Genomic DNA, 18793 nt, shown 5'->3' on the forward strand with positions numbered 1-18793 from the left:
AGCAGCGATAGAATAAACTGCAGGTTCAAATCAAGTGTCTGGAATACATCCCCAGCTAGGATGGATCCTCAGTCCTTTGTGTAGAGCTTCTGTTTGTAGCAAAGTCCCTCCAGAGGTAAGAAGCAGGATTGAAGACAAGATGGAGATGAGGCATCAGCCTTTTATAGTCTTTTCCAGATGTAAGAACATCTCTTTGTCCTTACTGTGGAAAATTACAGCAAAATGGAGTCTGGAGTCACATGGGCCAGTCCCTGCATACTTTGCTGAGTTGCAAGGCGTATCTGCCTTCTCTCAATGGGTCCATTGTATAGCTGATGGTCCTTGATGGGCCATCAAGCAGGCTAGGCAGAGCTAACAACAACTTGTCTGGGAGGTCTCCCAGAAGCATAGCATAAGTTTGAAATACAGACATTATAGAGCCAATATTCATAACTTCAACTACAAAATTGATACACACATATAGACAGCATAATCATAACCAATAAACCATAACCTTGTCTTAGACACCTCATTTGACCTCCTTTATACAAGATTTGGTGCCACTACAGGACTTTGGTTGCAACCATGTTCTATATGGTCCCAGATTATGTCAATAACGTCACACAGGGATGACTTTAGGGAAGCAGAATACAGGTACCTGGGTTGATACATGGCTGGACCCCACCTTCCTTTTGCAAAAAGTGCCCTGGGATTTTAAATTACTCCAAGCAGTTAGGACATCAGCTTTATGGGTCACCCAAAAGACAGTGCCGCCTCGTGTGGTGGCTCTGTGCTAACTCACTGGAGAGGAGAGAAAACAGCTCACTTCCTACAGCACCTCTTCTTTTCTTGTGGGAGTCTTCCATCTCCACTGCTGCCAGAGGCCCTCATCTGAATCAGACCCTGTTGTGCTGGGTGCTATACAAAAACTTCTGAAGGTGCAGCCCCTGATGCAAAGAACTTAAAGCATGCAGCCCCAGTCCTGCAGCCTGTTCTGGGGGGGTGCACCTTGACACCTGCCCAGCTCACCACTGACTTGGATGAGGCATACCAAAGCTTAGGAGAGCAGCCAAGAGGCCTGCCCATGTCTGTAGGTGACACCTCTTCCTGCTCTCTACGCCTAGGACTAGCTGAGCAGGCCTTTTGCTTGGAGACAGTTGGGTTTGTCTGTGTGGGGCTCAAGGCTGGCTTTCCTGATGGGGAGGCAGATGAGGAATGCCCAGCACCTGTGCTGAATGCAGCATTCTGCAACTCCTAGCTGGGGCTGCTCGTGGAGGTTAAGGAGGTGGCTCTGATCACAGCAGTAGCCTATCACCAGATGGGTATATATAGCTTCTCCCCAGGCACTAGAGATATGTTGTCTTCCTCCTAACCTGAGTGTGGGTTGCTAACATCATGGGGCTGTGGAAAGTGTTTCTGGGGGTGCTTGTCTGGAGCTCAGCTCTTGCTGCTCAGAGAGGTAAGTGTGTGGTGATAAGTCCCCCTGTGGGTTCTAAGCTAAGGTCCAGTACTCAAAAATCAAGGGTGTTTTGTTTTTAAACACACTGGGGTTCTTGTTATTTGTTCTCTAGCTTTTAAACCTTGTTTCAAAGCTTGTCTCAGCAACCAAATCACTTCAGTATCAAATGAAGCTGAGTCTCATGCAGTAACATGACTCCAGGGGCTGGCTCTGTAAGAAACCTCTAATGTCCTAACTCTAGCTCTATACTCACTAGAGCTGCCAACACACTGCTCTTCAAAGGACCAGCTTTGCTTTGACCCTGCTCCTTTGATCTTGGCAATTAAGGTTGTAAATGCAGTAACCCAATCTGAAAGCTGCTTGTGGGCTAGTTCTGAGACTCCTTGCGAGCCCCTTTTTTGCAGAGTGAGCTCCTGCTTGTGCTGGGAATAAGCTCTAACACTAGCTCTTCATCACCAGCTGTAGCCAATTCTGGCTGCTACAGCAGTGTAGCTTTGAAGGCTAATGAGAACTTGGGGGTTGTCTCATGTTTAGCTACAGAAGCATCTTGAACAGCTTCAACCCCCAGGTGCTGACTGACTTCTTTCTGGGTGGGTGCCCCAGGGCCCCACTCTTGTTCTGCCTCTCCCTGCTCCTCCCCTGACTCTGAGCACCCCCACCCTTGCTCTGCCGCCTCCTGCCACCAAACAGCTGATTGGTGGCTGCTGAGCACCCACTATTTTTTCCTATGGGTTCTCCAGCCCCAGTGCACCAATGGAGTTGGCACCTATGTTTCAGCCCACCCCCAGGATGGAAAGCTTTGAGATAAGGCTTGAAAATGGCTTCCTTCCTTTAAAGGAGCCTGACGAGCAGGGATGGGCTCTAAAACACTTCCCTGGAAGTCCCCAGGTGATGGGTGGGGGTGTAAGACTTTTTTTTTTTTTTTAAGAGTAACAAGCACAATGGCATTTGTGAAAAGCTGCTGGTGATGCACACCCACCTTCAGGAGGAGTGAGGCCAACAGTGAACCAACTGCATGAAATTCCTCCCAGTTATTAACTGGCAATGTGACACTGAAGCCAGACCCTCTAGCTTGAGGGTCAAAGGGCCTGGACAGTCAAACCTCCAGGTGCTGGCTCCTTTCTGGTAACCACAAAGGTTCTGAAGGGCTAGCTAGCTGATAGCTTTGCTGGCTGAGCGGAGGACTCCTCTGATGTTCTTGCACAGAGGCCCTGCTATCTGGTGGGATTACAGTAGGTCTGGGGGAAAAGATGTTTCTGGGGGCCTTTCCAGAGGGTTATGTCAAGTCTGCTCATGCTCCTCTAGCACCCATTAACTCTGTGCTCTATGAGTGCAATAAAACCAGCATCCACCTGGCTGTAAAGATGGACCCCTTGGGAAATGGACTCCTGCTGGATCCACAACTTGTGCACCTGGGCAGCTGCCTCTACTCAATCAATGATCTACAGGGCTTCCTGCACTTCCAGTACCACCTGAAGGACTGCGGCTTCTCTCGGCTGGTGAGTGAGAGCCCTAGCTGGGGCCCAGGCTTGTGTTCCACTCAGCATGGTGCTGTCTGCTGCTCAGATGCCTGTAAGCTGGCTTGCTTTGGCTGTGTGGGTGAGAAGGAACTGCCCTCCTGCTGGGTGAGGGGTCTGAGAATGCCCCTCTCATGTGCTGAACTGGCAGGGGGATGAGATGGCTGTGCAAACGGATATCCCAAGGGGATATCACTTTGGATTCAGATGCTCCATTATGGACTGTTCTAGCTCTGGGGGGGAGGCTGGGTCCTGGCCCACTAGCTGCATGCATGTTGGCTCCCCTGGCAGAGGGGAGAAATGCTAAATGACAAAGGCCCCTCCCAAGTGGCTCTTACTTAGCTGGGCTTCTGTCCATATTCAAAGTCTAATACTCCCAGTAACAGACTGGTGCCCTGCCAGGGAAGTGGAGGGGGGGGGGGGGGAGAGACAGTGGTGCAGCATCTCTCCCTTGCTTAGGGGAAGGGCTTGTCTCAAGGAACAGAAATACTGTTTCACTTCCTTAGCAATGAACCAACCCTCCCACTTTGCTAGGCCGAGAGCTACAGAAGGAAGCTGTAACTGATGCTAGTGCTGACCGCCACCCTCTCTGATTTCTTCCCCACACATGCGCACACATCTCCAGACATCTGGGAACATGATTGAATACTTCACGGACCTTGTCTACAGGCCTTCCCCTGGCACAGGCAGACGCTACGCCACCTCCTTCACTGAGAGGATCAACTGCACTGACTATGAGTAAGCTGCCAGCACTTCCCATTGTGCTAGAGTCCTAAGGGACTGATGCTAAAATTGCCCAGACTCTCATGGGCTTCACCCAGGGGTAATAGGACCCCATAAAAAGCAGCAGGGATGCAAAGCAGGGCTCTAATCAGCTGATTGACAGCTAGGGATGCACATCTTCCCCCCCCCCCCCCCCCCCCCAAACGGGGGTTGATCACAGGACTGGAGCAAAGCAAGCGCATGTGGGATGAGTTGTCCTGGCTATTGCCATCTAGTAAACCTGGCTCATAACCCTAGTAACATAGAACCTAAAATACCTCTAGGAGCCAGGCAGCTTGGCTGAGGGTGGGGAGGGTAGCAGGCAGCCCTGAGTACTGCAGATGAAAGGACAGGATGTGGTGCTCTAGTGCTAGTAAAGCATTAGTTGTGGGTGCAAGATAGAGGCCCCTAAACACTCCTATGAACTGCAAACAGGCTGGAGGGTCTCATACTGCCCCTCCTGTCAGGACACATTCCAATGATATTTTGGGGGAAAGGGGTTAAAACCAAAGACCCAACCTGGGGAGTTGGAGACCTCTAGTGCTAGAGCTAATACAATGGGGGTCTAGAGCTCAGGGATCTGAATGAGACTCCACCTGGAAGATGGAGCTAGTGAAGGTGGATGAGATATGACTCAGTGGGAGGAGGCAGCCTGGGGACGAGGGAAAGCCTGGGGATATCAGTGGGAGTCAAACTACATTCGAGTGACACTTGTGGGGCTGACTGTGCCATGTCTTCACAACAGCACATGATGGGGTCACCAGTGTGAGCTGACCCTGCAAAAACCTGTCTGCAGGTGACTCTGGGATATGCAAGCCCCTGTGGACATATGGGGTGGGGGTGGGGTGTCAGCCTTCACTCCAGCTCTAGAGCAGCCTCTGTTAGGTATGCTGTGGAGCAGGGGTGACTTGAGCTTTCCAGTGCAGCTGAGGTAGCCTCTGGCCTAGCACCCTCTGATACAAGCAGGGAGAACTCCCTCTTCCTAGGGAGGGAATGAGAATCTGATCCCTGCAGGATAACCCTTTCCTGCCTCTCCTAGGGCAGGGCGCTTGGCTCCTACGTACATATCTTCAGTGACTGGCCACCTGTCTGCCTCTGGACTGCTAATGTTCACAGTGACCCTAATGAATGGTAAGATCCCTGCAGAAGGGGTGGGTGGTGCCAGCTGAGCTCATTGTGATCTCCCACTGAGCCTCCTGCAGCTTCAGGCAATGTCCTAACCCAGTTCCCTCCACCTCAATACTCCCTTTGCCCCTCTAGGATGGTGTCTTATGCTCTTGACACCATGGCCATCTCTGCTTCTAGAAAACTACTGAAGCAAAGACTTGTGCCTCATGATCTTGTAATGCGTCCACAGGAATACCATTGGAACACACACCTCCCCAAAACCTGCATGCACTTGCAGAAGGCTCCCAGTGCCTGTTGGTCTCAGATGGGGACTCCATTCTGTACAGTGCACTTTGACAACTAACTCTCATTTTCTTGCAGTGGACTTCAGTGCCCCATCAGACTCCAAGGTCTTCTTCCTAGGCTCTCAGATCCATATAGAGTTTTCTGTACAGAGTTCCTTCCACCAGCCTCTGCAGATCTTTGTGGATGAGTGCACTGCCACCCCAACCCCAGAACTTAGCAAGTCTCCCAGGAACTATAGCATCATTGCAAACCATGGGTAACTATCTGCAGGAGACAGCAGCTCTGGGGTGCTTGAATGTCTGAAGTGGCATAAGATGTGGAACATGCTCCTGGGACTGCCCCAACTCCATTGTAACAGAACATGCTGGGTTCTTAAGGCTCCTACATAAATCCTAGAGACCAGCCTCTCTATTCCAAATTTGACTCTAGCTGATTTGACTAAGCCACAGACTACCAAGATAAAGTAGCAAATGAAGATGTCTGGCTTGACCTCTGGTAACCACATGGCCCCTTAAAGAATTGGACATGCTGGCATAATTGATATGTCCAAAAGCCTTACCTGTTGCTAGGGCAACTTGGTGGTCATATTGCTCTAACACTTGGCAATATAACCACCATATTGAAGCTCTTGAAAACTACTGACTGCAGGTGGGGAGAGAATAATGTAGTAGGTCTCTCCTAGGGTCAAACAGTTCTTCTATCTCTAACAGTCCCTGGACTAGTGAGTTTAACTGTCTTCCTGTTCCAGGTGTCTTGTGGATAGTAAGGTGGCAAACTCCCAGTTCCTGCCCAGACGAACCCCTGAAGCTATCCAGCTCTCCCTACAGGCCTTTGAATTTGCAGGTGTGGACTCTGATGTAAGTAACTAAGATTCTGAGTTAGATGTACAGCTTCCATCTAGGGCTGGAATGCCAAGTGCCTGCATCCTCTGAAAGCAACCTGCAGATGGCTCAAGGTACAACTAGCTAAAAGCCATTCTTCACTGACTGGTTGGTGAAGGTCTCCACACCATAAACCCTTCATGGCTTTAGTTTCAGCTAGACTCTCGCTTGGGGAAACTGACCCACAACTGCATTAAGAACTGTGCAGTTATCTGTTTAACCTATCATCCAGGAACCTAGTGAACAGCAGTTCAAGTCCTCAGATACTACGTTTCACAGAAGTGTGTGAGAGGTGAACACCCCTACCAGCATGCTTTCCTTAAGCCAGTGGTTCTCGACATATTTACCATTGTGGGCTGCACATGCAGCTGTTATATGTTGTGTGGATGCAGCCCACATATGTATGGCCCTGAGGATGCCACATTGGCTGCAGCTGTGTGCTAACTGGGCCACTAGCAGGCCATGAGTTGAGAACCACTGCCTTAAGCACTGAAAGGCATCTTCAGACAGTATCTAGCCTCTGACATGCCTTGCTATGCTCCTAGCAAACAGGCCTTCACAAGAGATTCCATGCACCAAGCTGCTTTGTTACGCTGACATTGAAGTGGCCTAGTTAGTCCAGAGCTGGATGTTCTGGTCACCTCAGGCTAGCATCCAAAGCTTTAGCATGGTGATGCTGAGCATTCCCAGGGACTCTCTAGGTGTGGCATTCACAAAGCTTGAGTGGCCCCCAGGCTCTCGACAAGGACTCAAGGGGGTGGGGACCTCAGAATAGCATTCACAAAAACCAGCACCCTAGCCAGCTCCTGGCTGAAATTAGCCACTGGGAGATGCCAAGGTGAGGTGGGGGTTGCTAAATCCGGTCTGCCTCTTGGAGATAGGCACCTAAGTCCCATCTGCAGGGAATCACCTAGCTGTGCTTGGGATTCTCAGCCCCATCAGACCAGTGCTTAGGGTGCTCACCTGGTGGTGGTCCCTGTTCAAATCCCCTCACCCACTGCCCCCCCCACACACCTGAGGGTAGTCTTCCCAATCCCAAAGTGCTGGGCTAAAAATGGAGAGAGCACCTCCTTCCCCAGCTGTCTTGTGCAGCTTGCCTCTAGGGGCCCAATAAGTAGGTAGGGTCTGAGCAAGCTTACCAGACTGGGCCCTAGAAGCAGGTCTGTGTCCTCCACCCTTGTCCCCAGGTCACTTGCTCTGGGGCTGGATGCCCAGCATGGGGCTGCAATGTGCATGACCAGAGATGGAAACCTAAGGAACTTAGGCCAGAAATCTAGGTCCTGAGCAAGGTTAGGCACCTATAGGTGGGGGGGAAGCCCAGTGGGGTGTCCTTAAAACCTGCTTCTGGGATTTAGGCACTTAACTGCCACTTTAGGTGCCTAACTCCTTGTGAATGCAGCATTTTAGGGGCTACAAATGGGCAACTGCCTGGAAGCCCCATCTGACTCCTCCATAGCAAGCATGGGATCATGACAGACCCATCCCCAAACCAGAGCATCTCTGAATGGCAGCGCGTGGGGGACTTGTAATGGGAATCCTGGTATCTGGACTGTGCTCAAGCAGAGCAGCTATGCTGAGTAGGGCTCTTTCTCCTGCTTTCCCCCACACCACCAGTGAAGGATGTTTCTTCCTGCTAGGCAGTGGGGATGACCTCCATCTGCTTTCTTCTCTCCATGCCCCCCTCCAGATCTATCTCCACTGCCAGGTGCTGGTCTGGGACCCCAAAGTGCTCATGGATCCCACAAGGAAGGCCTGTTCATTTCACAGGGATACCAACAGGTAAGGGCTGCTGGGGAGAAGGAGGAATTGCAATTCTCTAAAACTAAACCAGCCAGAACAGAATCTGGCTGTTCTACATGGGTCTGTCCCAGTGACATGCCACACAAGAGGGACCAACCTGCAGAGATGCTTGTAAACAATAGTCCTCTGGAGACTCTTTTGTGGGCAACAAACTTGGCTCTAGTGACCAAAGCAACTCTAGCTCATGATACCACTTGCCTCTTCATTACCCTTGTTTCTCCCACCTCACTGTGGTAGAGGGACTATAACTAAAGGCAAAGCCAACAAATTCTCAGTGGGACTAGCTGGACAACACTAGAAAGCATTCAGGTGAACTACATTTGGCTGGGATAGGTGGCAAAGGCTGGTTTCCCTTGCAAACCTACCAAGGGAAACTACCTCGCTTCAAGTGCTGTGCCAAAGTGACTTGGTTCAAAGTTCCCTAGTGATTCCCTCCTGTTCATGAAGGAACATGGCCCCTATAAACACAGAATACAGGCTGCTCTTGCAGTAGTGAGATTGGGTTTGACAAAACAGGTCAAGCACTAAGCGTAGAGGGGGAAAGCCATGTCTGTTTGGAATCCAGACCTGTCTTGAGCAAGGCACCAGGCAATTCACATGATCTCTACCTGCTTCCCTCTGAGATTGGTAGTGAGCTTTACCAGGATGTCTAGCATGCCCAGGACCAATAGCCCCCATGGGATGCAGTGCTGGACTTCTTCACTTGAGGGAGCAATGACCAATGATGCCCTTGTGCTGCAGAGTCCATGAATTTTGTTTCAATACTGAAGATTGGTTGAAGTTCAATTGCAAAACCAGCAGCTGACCAAGCAAACTCTTAGGGTCTTTAGGGCTACAGCCACATCATGAGCTTTTGTGGGGGTTGAGTCCCAGTCCATTCAGACCTAATAGAGCTAGTGCAAGTAGAACCAGTCATGTAGCAGCAGTGGCACAGCTTGTATGTACCCATGGAGTCAGGTGGGTTTGTCCTCTGCATGGCTGGCTATGCTGCAGTAGCATGGATAGTAGCACAGTTTATATACTCACTACCTCTCATAGTTGGAGTATGTACATAGCTGGGATCTCACCCCTGCTCAGTGTAGATATTGCCTAAGAACACCCATGCTCCACCAATGGTCATATCTTACAACCACACCCAACTTCTCCTTGCTGCAAGGGACAATGCTTCCAGTCAGCTCTACAATCCATGCCTGCTCTGCTCAGCTCACTCCCCTTGAAGGGACCCCCATAGGACAGAACAGCCAATCCTCATGCCAGTCTGACCCCAAACAGTTGACATTCCAGCTCCTGTTGCAAGCAGATACTCAACCTTGCCCTAGCTCTCCTGAAAGCCTCAGTGCCCAGGTGAGTTAGGAGCTGCCTGGGACTGAGCATAGGGATCTCTCAATCCCATGTAACTCCTTGACTTTTGAGATGCTGATCACCAGGGGTGAGTCACCTGTATACTGCTTTCCAACAGGTGGGAACTTCTGGACAGTCCCTCTCTGAGCTCTGGCTGTAGCTGCTGTGACTCCCTATGCCAAGCCACAACCTCTCGCCACAAGAGAGACCTGGAAGGTACTAGTTCTGTTGAGAGGGAAGTGTGTGGGGGTGGGGTAGGATGTTCTGTGTGCTCATTGGCCAAGTCTCCACTGTCAGGAACAAGTCTGGCAGGCTTGGTTTGGGGTGCCCCTTCATACCACAGGAGGTTTTCATTGTCACATGGCATGAGTATTCCAGATCTCCAGTTCACTAGAGCCGAGATACTGGTAATAGTGCTCTCCTCTTAGCCCAAGTGAAGGGAAGAGCTCAGCATCTCCTGAGTCAGCTGAGTAAACCAGCTCCTGGCTAAGCAAGAGATGGATTGTTCAGTACTCTTTGGGGGGGAGGGAAGGGCAGGGACAGCAGGTTTGGATAATTTTTAGTGGTGCCCAGAATGGGTCCAATCCCCACACCTGCCTTGTAAGACAATATTTTTTTTAAATGTACTGGAAATGTACATTTAATATACAAATGTAACCGTTTCCCTATATTGCACTAGGGTGAGGGCTCTGGGGTGCAGGCAGGCTGCCCTGGGGCTGGGGCCAGAGAGGAGGATTCCACAGTCCTGTTCTCCCCACCAGCAGCACAGGCTCTGCATGTGCTCCTAGGGGCCAGGCCCCTCTCAGGTTTAGGAAGCCCCCTCACCTCCCTTGTGGTGGCTGCTGGGCGGGGGGGGGGGGGAAGAAGAGCTGACATCACATGTGTGCCTCTTCCCTCCGCTGCCACCAGCACTGCTCCCTTTTGTGGCTGGCGAGGGGGCACAGAGCAGCAGGGCAACTGCCTGTTGCCTGGGGTGGCAGGCAGGACCAGGGATGCTCTGGGGGAGGTGCATGGGGGTGGCAGGCAGGGCTGGGGGAGAGACCCAGCCCCGAACATTGGTGGAGCCAGGCCCTGAACTTGCTGGAGCACAGGCCCCATGGGGCCCATATAAATTACTGCCCCAGGGGTCTGAAGGTTTCCATCTCCTTTTGCCTCAGGCTCTGCAAGGGAGGGACTTGTCCATGCTGTTGTTGTTGGGCCCTTGAAGGTGCAGAAACCAGCTGCAAAGACTGGAAGCTATGAGTGGGACTCAAACAGCTCCCTTGCAGCCCAGAGCGTCACAGGTAACTACCCCTCATGTGGGTTGGTTGCTATGGAACTCAGCTCCAGACAACCACTGGCTACAGTGGGGAGCCCTGACAGGCAGGGAATGGAGTTGGTACAACAGCCCCAGAAAGCTCAGCTGACCAGTGGGAGGGGAGCAGAGTTTGAACTGCCTGGTGCCTTGCTCAAGAGACCTGAAGGGTCTACTCACCTGGGAGGGGGGGGGGCAGCTACAGCCATACCCCCTCCAGACTTCCCACCCCCTACTGGCCTTGCCTTAACCAAGGGAGCTATTGTGGGGGTGTTAGGTTGTCATGGAGAGAAGCTGTCTTCACCCGAGCTCCTCGATTCCCAACTTCTAAATTCTAATACACTCCAGCATCCATTTCTTGTCTTTAAAGAACGTAGAACCCCAAGGAAGTCAGAGCAGGTGCTTGCTAGTCTTGGCTAAAAGCTGTTGCTGCACATAAATTAAAGCCCAGTTGATTCACTCCTGAGAATTCCATATGAGGTAGAGGTGCCAAAAATGGGAGAAGAAATAACTAGCTTGATGCCCTCCCTGAGCATGGTGAGAGGTTGGAAAGGACTAACTGCCCAACTTCCACCCCAGTTACGATGGGCTTGTCAAGATAACTAAGCTCCCATGAACATCACACCTGTCACCCTCAGGCCAGGGTGGGGATCCCAAAAGACACATGGCCCATTGTTGCAGGGATGGATGGCTTTGGGGGAATAAGCTGCCTCTTTCCTCTTGTAGGAGGGAAACCAAGTGTGATGCCACCTCCTGTTGGTGCCCTGCTGCTGGAAGTTGCTCTGATTGCTGTGGTGTCCCTGGGTTTCTGCCTGTACAATGGCCATCACAGAAGGCTCTGCTCCAGAACCAGGGGGGCTGCAGACTCCTGCACAGAGGGGCTGGTTACTGCAGAACAGGAGTGTACAAGCATTAATGCAGATGTGGAATGAATCCAAATAAAACCTTAACAAATTCAGATGGGGTGTGTGTATGTCACTTATAGCTGGGCTGGGAGCTCCTCCACCTCTGAGGTGGAAGGGGACCAGCAGGTCAAAATTTGCATTTGAATATCTAATGTTGCTTTTTAGCTAAACTTCATCTTCTCTACCAAAATTCCCTCAGTAGCCTGAGTCAGGGCGAGTCTTGAATCTTCCTTGTGGAAGAGCTTCACTTAGTCTTGATCCTAGACCCTGCTGGTAGAAGTAAATCACCTTTAGTAGATGGGGAGTGTCTTGGTTCCAGTACTAACCTCTGGGAGAGTGTGCCCTTCCTGAGGAGGCCATGCCCTGGACACTCAATGTGCTAGGGGTCAAGCAAGAAAACATCCTGGTGTCCCATAACTGCTTAAAATGCTCTAGCTCACTGAATTGCATTGAAATGTGAGCAAACTGCTGAGCTGGCTTGCTCCTACAGCTAGAGATCCAGTCATTCCTGTGGGTCCTAACAATGACTTGAGGAGGGCAGGGACTTGGCTCAGTCTGACAAGTCTAACCTTAATGAAACAACAATTAAGTCAATTTAGCACTAGAAACATCCAAGTGCAGGTGTAGTCCTACTGAACCCTCTTTCCTATTCTTCTGGAAAGCACAAATGAAATTAGAATAGTCTGGCTCCTCAATATGGGGCAAACCAGCTGAGCCTACATAAGGGTCTAAAAGAATCAAGGAAGATCTCTTAATGTGGGTTTTATTTTCTTAAAGAAAAAGGCATTGGTGGGGCTACTCCCTGCTCTAGGGAAAGTAGGGTATGTCTGCACTACGAGAGTAGTTCGATTTTACTTAAATTGAATATGTGGAATCGATATTGCAAAGTCAAACGTGTGTCCACACTAAGGACAGTAATTCGACTTAGTGTGGACTCACAAACGGGGAAAGCATCGACATTGGAAGCGGTGCACTGTGGGCAGCTATCTCACAGTTCCCACAGTCCCCGCTGCCCATTGGAATTCTGGGTCGAGCCGCCAATGCCTTCTGGGTAAAAAAAATGTGTCGAGGGTGCTTTTGGGTAACTGTCGTCATCCATCCGTCACTACCGCCCTCCCTCCCTGAAAGCGCCGGCGGGAAATCAGTTCGTGCACTTTTCTGGTCAGTGACAGCGCGGACGCCACAGTACTGCGAGCATGGAGCCCTCTGCGACCATCGCTGCAGTTGTGGCCGTTGTCAACGCCTCGCAGCTTATCATCCACCTTTCCCAGAGGCAGATGCAGATAAATCAGGCGAGGAGGCTACGGCACCACGGTGAGGGTCTGAGAGTAGCACAGACCTGTCAGAAAGCACGGGACCCAGCGCCGAGGACATCACCGTGGCAATGGGTCATGTGGATGTTGTGGAACAGCAATTCTGGGCCCGGGAAACAAGCACGGACTGGTGGAACCGCATAGTGCTGCAGGTCTGGGATGAATCCCAGTGGCTGCGAAACTTTCGCATGCGGAAGGGGACTTTCCTTGAACTTTGTGAGTTGCTGTCCCCTGCCCTGAAGCGCAAGGACACCCGGATGCGAGCAGCCCTGACTGTCCAGAAGCGAGTGGCCATAGCACTCTGGAAGCTTGCAACGCCAGACAGCTACTGGTCAGTCGCAAACCACTTTGGCGTGGGCAAATCTACCGTGGGGGTTGTTGTGATGCAAGTAGCCAACACAATCGTTGAGGTACTGCTCTCAAAGGTAGTGACCCTGGGAAACGTGCAGGCCATCATAGATGGCTTCGCCGCGATGGGATTCCCAAACTGCGGTAGGGCTATAGATGGAACTCACATCCCTATCCTGGGACCGGACCACCAGGCCAGCCAGTACATCAACCGAAAGGGCTACTTTTCAATGGTGCTGCAAGCACTGGTGGACCATAGGGGACGTTTTACCAACATCAACGTCGGATGGCCGGGCAAGGTTCATGACACTCGCATTTTCAGGAACTCTGGTCTGTTTAGATGGCTGCAGGAAGGTATTTACTTCCCGGACCACAAAATAACTCTTGGGGATGTGGAGATGCCTATAGTCATCCTCGGGGACCCAGCCTACCCGCTAATGCCCTGGCTCATGAAGCCCTATACTGGTGCCCTGGACACTGAAAAAGAACTCTTCAACTACCGGCTGAGCAAGTGCAGAATGGTGGCGGAGTGTGCTTTTGGCCGTCTCAAAGGGAGATGGAGAAGCTTACTGACTCGCTGTGATCTCAGCGAAACCAATATCCCCATTGTTATAGCAGCTTGCTGTGTGCTCCACAATCTCTGTGAGAGCAAGGGGGAGACCTTTATGGCGGGGTGGGAGGTTGAGGCAAATAGCCTGGCTTCTGATTACGCCCACCTAGACAGCCGGGCGATTAGAAGAGCCCAGCGGGACGCGCTGTGCATCCGGGAGGCTTTGAAAGCTAGGTTCCTGAGTGAGCAGGGTAACCTGTGACTTTTAAGTTTGTGTACAGAGAAGCTGAACCTGCCCCCGTTTCTTTACCCAGTTAATGTTGACTATCCTCTCCAGTTACATACCCCCTTCCAACACACGTTTAAAAATAAAATCACTTCTATTTTGTTAATGAACACCATTTTATTTATTACTATTTTCGCGGGAATGTTTTAAACCTGGGACGCAGACTGTGGTGGGGAGCGGGTGTAGTGTAGTGATGCAAATGATGCTTCTAAACTCCAGGAATGACAGGCTCCGCAGTGGTGGACTGGTTGTTTCAACAGAGCCTGCCACCCCTCCTGATCGGGACTGTATGTAAGTGGGGGCTATGTGACTTTGTGGCAGGGGGAGGACGGTTACAGATCCCCTGCTGCGTGGCTCTGTGATCCAGGATAAGGACCGCTGCATAAGATCTGTAACTGCCCTCCCCCGCCATAAAGTCACAGAGCAACCCCCCCCACACACACACACACACACACACACACACAGAGAACATGAAAACCACCTCCCAGACTGACCAGGGTAACTAGTGACTGCACTGTGTATGCCCTGCTGCTGGACCTGCCCCCGCCTCTGTACCCTGCTAAAGGTGACTGTCCTGTCCAATTACTAACCCCCTTCCCCCCCCTTCAGACAGACTCTCCTCCAAAAGAACATGATGGAAACAGTAATTAACAGAAACGTATTTTTTATTAGCAACTACACATGAAACTGGGGGGTGAAACTTGGACGGGGGCTTGTGTGAGGCGGGAAGGAAAGGACTTATCAAATTTTGTGGAATGAGAGCCTTCTAGTACTAGAGCAGTCTGCAGGGGTGGAGTGAGAGTTTTCACGGACTCTGCCGCCCCTCCTTCTTTGGACTTTGGGTGAGGGGGGTATGGGACTTGGTGGCGGGGGAGGGCGGTTACAGATACACTGCAGCGGGGCTCTGTCCTCCTGCCTCCGTTCCTGCAGAACATCCACAAGGCGCTGGAGCGTGTCCGTTTGCTCCCTCATTAGTCCAAGCAGCGTTTGAGTCGCCTGCTGGTCTTCCTGCTGCCACCTCTCCTCCCGTTCCATGTGTGATCGGTGCATTTGGGACAAGTTCTCCCTCCACTGGGTCTGCTGTGCTGCCTGGGCTCGGGAGCAGCCCATAAGTTCCGAGAACATGTCCTCCCGTGTCCTCTTCTTCCTACGCCTAATCTACGCTAGCCTCTGGGAGTGTGATGCCAGGCTAGGCTGTGAGACAGTCGCAGCTGTGGCTGTGGGAATGGGAAAAAGGGAGTGAATTCCTCAGGAAGATAAATGTAGTTGTCAACAAAGAACATAGTCTTTCTCTGTGAACGAGACCATGCACAGCACCTATCACATGCGCACTCAGGACAAGGTCGAATTTTCGGCCCTCGCATTCAGTGCCTGGGGTCTTGCACTGCAGATCTGAGAAGCGGGGCAGGACACCGGAATTTGTGTAGCAGGCAGACATGGTAAGCCGTAGACTTGTGGCTGCTTAAAACTTTAATAGTAGCACTGGCCTCCTTTCACACTGAAAGCAATGCCAGTCCCTGCTGCCAGCAATCCAGCAAGCATGAACTCTGCCCCTGTCCCACCCCCTCGCGGCTGTCCCAGGGAAAGATCTCTGTATGCTGCCCCTGTTAGCCAAATGGGCTCGTTTCCCCCTGGAGCTGCCCAATTACCCCAAGGAGGCACGGGAGTCTAGAAGACGGCTTCAAGTTCTTTATTGATCAGTCAGCTGAGTGGGTGCTCTTCCTCGGCTAGTGCCAGAGAGAGAGAGACACACCTTACAAGCACAAAGCAGGCCTTTTTATACCCAGTAACACACAACTTAGCGTGCATACATTTTGCTAACCTATGGAATTTTTAAATTCCTTTCTAGGGGTAAATGGGATACATCTGTTGGACCTCCTTGATTGATTATTCTTCTGGGGGTCTTCAGGAAATTCCTTTCTAGGGGTAAATGGGATACAGCTGTTGGGCCTCCTTGATTGATTGTCTTGCTATACATATATCCGGGAAACGTGCATGGGGGAACAGCTGGGGTAATAGGCGAGTAGTTGACCTTTGCTCTAACAGGGTTCTCCCCCCTTAAAAACATTTCGAGAGCCTTATGGCCCCCAATCCTCAGCCTTTACTGGCTGGTATAGGGCCATCATTTGTTGGTGTATAATTTGATTAGCCATTCGTCGGACTAATGTAACTACACAGGGAGCAAAGCAAGCTAGGGTTAATAGGGTTGTAATAAAGAGTATAAAGAGAAGAAGGCCTTCTCGGAGCCATCCCAGTTGCGGTAACCAGGACGTGAACCAATCCATATTCCACCCACCCCATGTTTGGACCGGGACATGGGCTAGCTTCCTCATTTCTTTTGTTAGCTGTTTTACCGCCTTTCCATTATCATCTATTTGTAAACAGCAATTAGATTCGTTTAATTTTGCACAGATTCCTCCTTCTTCTGCCAGCAAATAATCAAGAACTAGATGATGCTGGTAGAGCACATTCCTCATCTGAGTGGACTGATCGGCCAAAAGATCAAGAGCTGCAGCCGTCTGATTAGTTATTATTTCTAAAATGGCTTGCAGCCTAATTATCCGATTCAAGTTGTAAATGGGCTCCCTTGCCCCTGAGATCCACTCATTAGGATTCCATGTAGCTGGACCATAGTGTTTTATAATTCTCTCAGGGGGCCACTCTTGAGCTCCCACGTTTGGGAGCTTCCAGCGGTCAATGCGGGATCAATGGACCGCCTCTCTCTAATTAAGTCGTCATATACCTTAATTCCTAATTTATTTCCCTGAATTTGGGGTAATAGAAAGAACAAGGGCCTAATGTACCCAATATAACATATTCCTGACCAATTTGGAGGCAATCTTCGATAAGCGTATTGCCCACATATCCAGTAATGGCCTTTTAGGGCCCATTGTCCATTCGCAAAGGGGCCATCCCAGGTCTCGGGGTAGTCCTCGGGGCCCGGTTCTTCATAATACAAAGGGTTACCCATCTCCAGGGGCCCCCCTAGTACAATAGATGTACCGTCAGGGTTACAATAGTCACATTTCCATGCCCCGGCCCCTTCCCTCCAAGCACAATTACAACCAAATTTAGGGCTATTGGTAGTAGACCAAAAATGGTTAAAATGGGTTACCCGAGTTCCATTAGAGTGTTGCCATGCCCACTGATACCAGCGTACCACGTGATCCTTACTGGCGGTATTTTCTCGCTGGCAACTTAGAAAGAGGGCATCAAAGAACCCATCTTGTCCAACTGCCTTACAGCCTTCGCCGGTATGCTGTTGGTAGGAACATCTTACCCAGCTATGATTAGTGAGTTTCACGTGGGTATGGTTCCATCGTCCTTGATATTTAGAACAGTCATACGTATGGCAACTAGGGTGATCATAGCAGTCAAATCCTAGAGATAGAGTCCAGTCACATTGGCTTTCGCCCAGATACACCCCTTCTTGTTTTGTTCGGTTGAGACAGAGGATCCCTACTCCAGAGGAATAGAGTCACCAAGGGCTACTATCCTCAGTCCAAACTTCTGTCCCTTTGTGGACTATACTTAAGTTACTGATCCACCATTTAGCTTGCACCTCCTCAGCTGTGTATTGGGGAGGGGGGTTTTTAGCTTCTGTATCTTGGACCAAGAGGAGCCATGAGGCCCCTTCCCGGCTGGCCTCCATTGCGGCCTGATCAGCCAATTGATTATATCTACGTTGTTCAGCCTCCGGGGCCCTTCCATGGGCACGCACATGTATCACGGCAACCCGGAGGGGAAGCATCAAAGCCTCAAGAAGTGTTTTGATGAGACTCCCATGTGCAATTCTTTGGCCTGACGCTGTGATAAATCCCCTTTCTTTCCACAGGGTCCCGTGAGCATGTACCACCATATAAGCATAGCGGCTATCAGTATACAGGTTAATAGTTTTTCCAGTTCCCAACCGGAGAGCCTCGATAAGAGCCACTAGCTCCGCCGCTTGGACGGACAAATTAGGGCTAAGTTTAAACTTGTATATTCCTTTGTCCTTAATTACTACTGCTGCTCCGGTAAACCGCTTGCCATCTATCACATAGCTGGACCCGTCAACGTACCCTTCAATTTCAGGGTTGGGCCACGGCAAGTCTGAAAGATCAGGGCGGGGTTTGGTTTCCTGTTGCAAGACTTCAATACAGTCATGAGTGGGGCCGGTCTCATGGGAAACCCGAGGGTCGGGCAATAGGGTAGCTGGGTTGAGGGAGCTAACTGTCCTAAAGGTTAGGTTAGGGGCTAGCAGAAGCCCTACTTCGTATCTGGTATGTCGGCTGGGATTTAGATGCTTTTCCCCGGTGCCTGTCCCCAATATTTGAGGCACTCCATGGGGTACCACAACCTCAGTGTCCCCTCCCAGGGTCAATTTTTCAGCCTCCTGTACAAGGAGAGCGGTTGCTGCAACGGCCCGTAAACAGGCAGGCCACCCCTTGGCGACAGGGTCCAACACCTTTGAGTAATATCCAATGGGTCGCCAGGTGGGTCCCGACCTTTGGCACAGAACTCCAGCAGCCACCCCTCCCCTCTCATGAACGTATAGAGTGAATGGCCTCCGAGGGTCGGGGAGGGCTAGAGCAGGAGGCTGAACCAAGGCTTCTTTTAGCTCTCGAAATGCTTTTTCCATCTCTTTGGTCCATGTCCAATGGAGCAGACCTTCTTTAGTTAAGGATTCATATAATGGTTTGGCTCTTCCCCCGTAGTCAGGGATCCAGAGCCGACAAAAGCCAGTCAATCCCAGGAAAGCCCTTAATTCTCGGGGGCTCCGGAGCTGAGGGCTATTAAGTATAACCTGGATTCTTTTTTTTTACCCAGACTGCAACTTCCTTGGCACAAATGATACCCAAGAAAAGTGACCTGCTGCCTAACCAGTTGCGTTTTTTCCTTTGAGACCTTATACCCCTGTGCCCCAAGGTAATTAAGGAGCTCTATAGTCTGCTCTTTACAGGCT

General features: G+C 50.9%; 1 protein-coding gene across 1 annotated transcript; it reads left to right on the forward strand.

The window, feature by feature from the left end:
- The first annotated feature begins 1374 nt into the window (after positions 1-1374).
- LOC112107679 (zona pellucida sperm-binding protein 3-like) lies at positions 1375-11378 on the forward strand. Its single transcript, XM_024201491.1, has 10 exons — positions 1375-1438; positions 2744-2937; positions 3581-3693; positions 4757-4848; positions 5206-5386; positions 5879-5987; positions 7699-7790; positions 9271-9368; positions 10310-10435; positions 11173-11378. Exons 1-10 carry the CDS (start codon positions 1375-1377, stop codon positions 11376-11378), a joined length of 1275 nt encoding a protein of 424 aa, XP_024057259.1.
- The last annotated feature ends 7415 nt before the right edge of the window (positions 11379-18793 follow it).

Source organism: Terrapene carolina, unplaced genomic scaffold, assembly GCF_002925995.2.
Source record: "Terrapene carolina triunguis isolate 2854851 unplaced genomic scaffold, T_m_triunguis-2.0 Scaffold782, whole genome shotgun sequence".
NCBI classification, from domain to species: domain Eukaryota; kingdom Metazoa; phylum Chordata; order Testudines; family Emydidae; genus Terrapene; species Terrapene triunguis.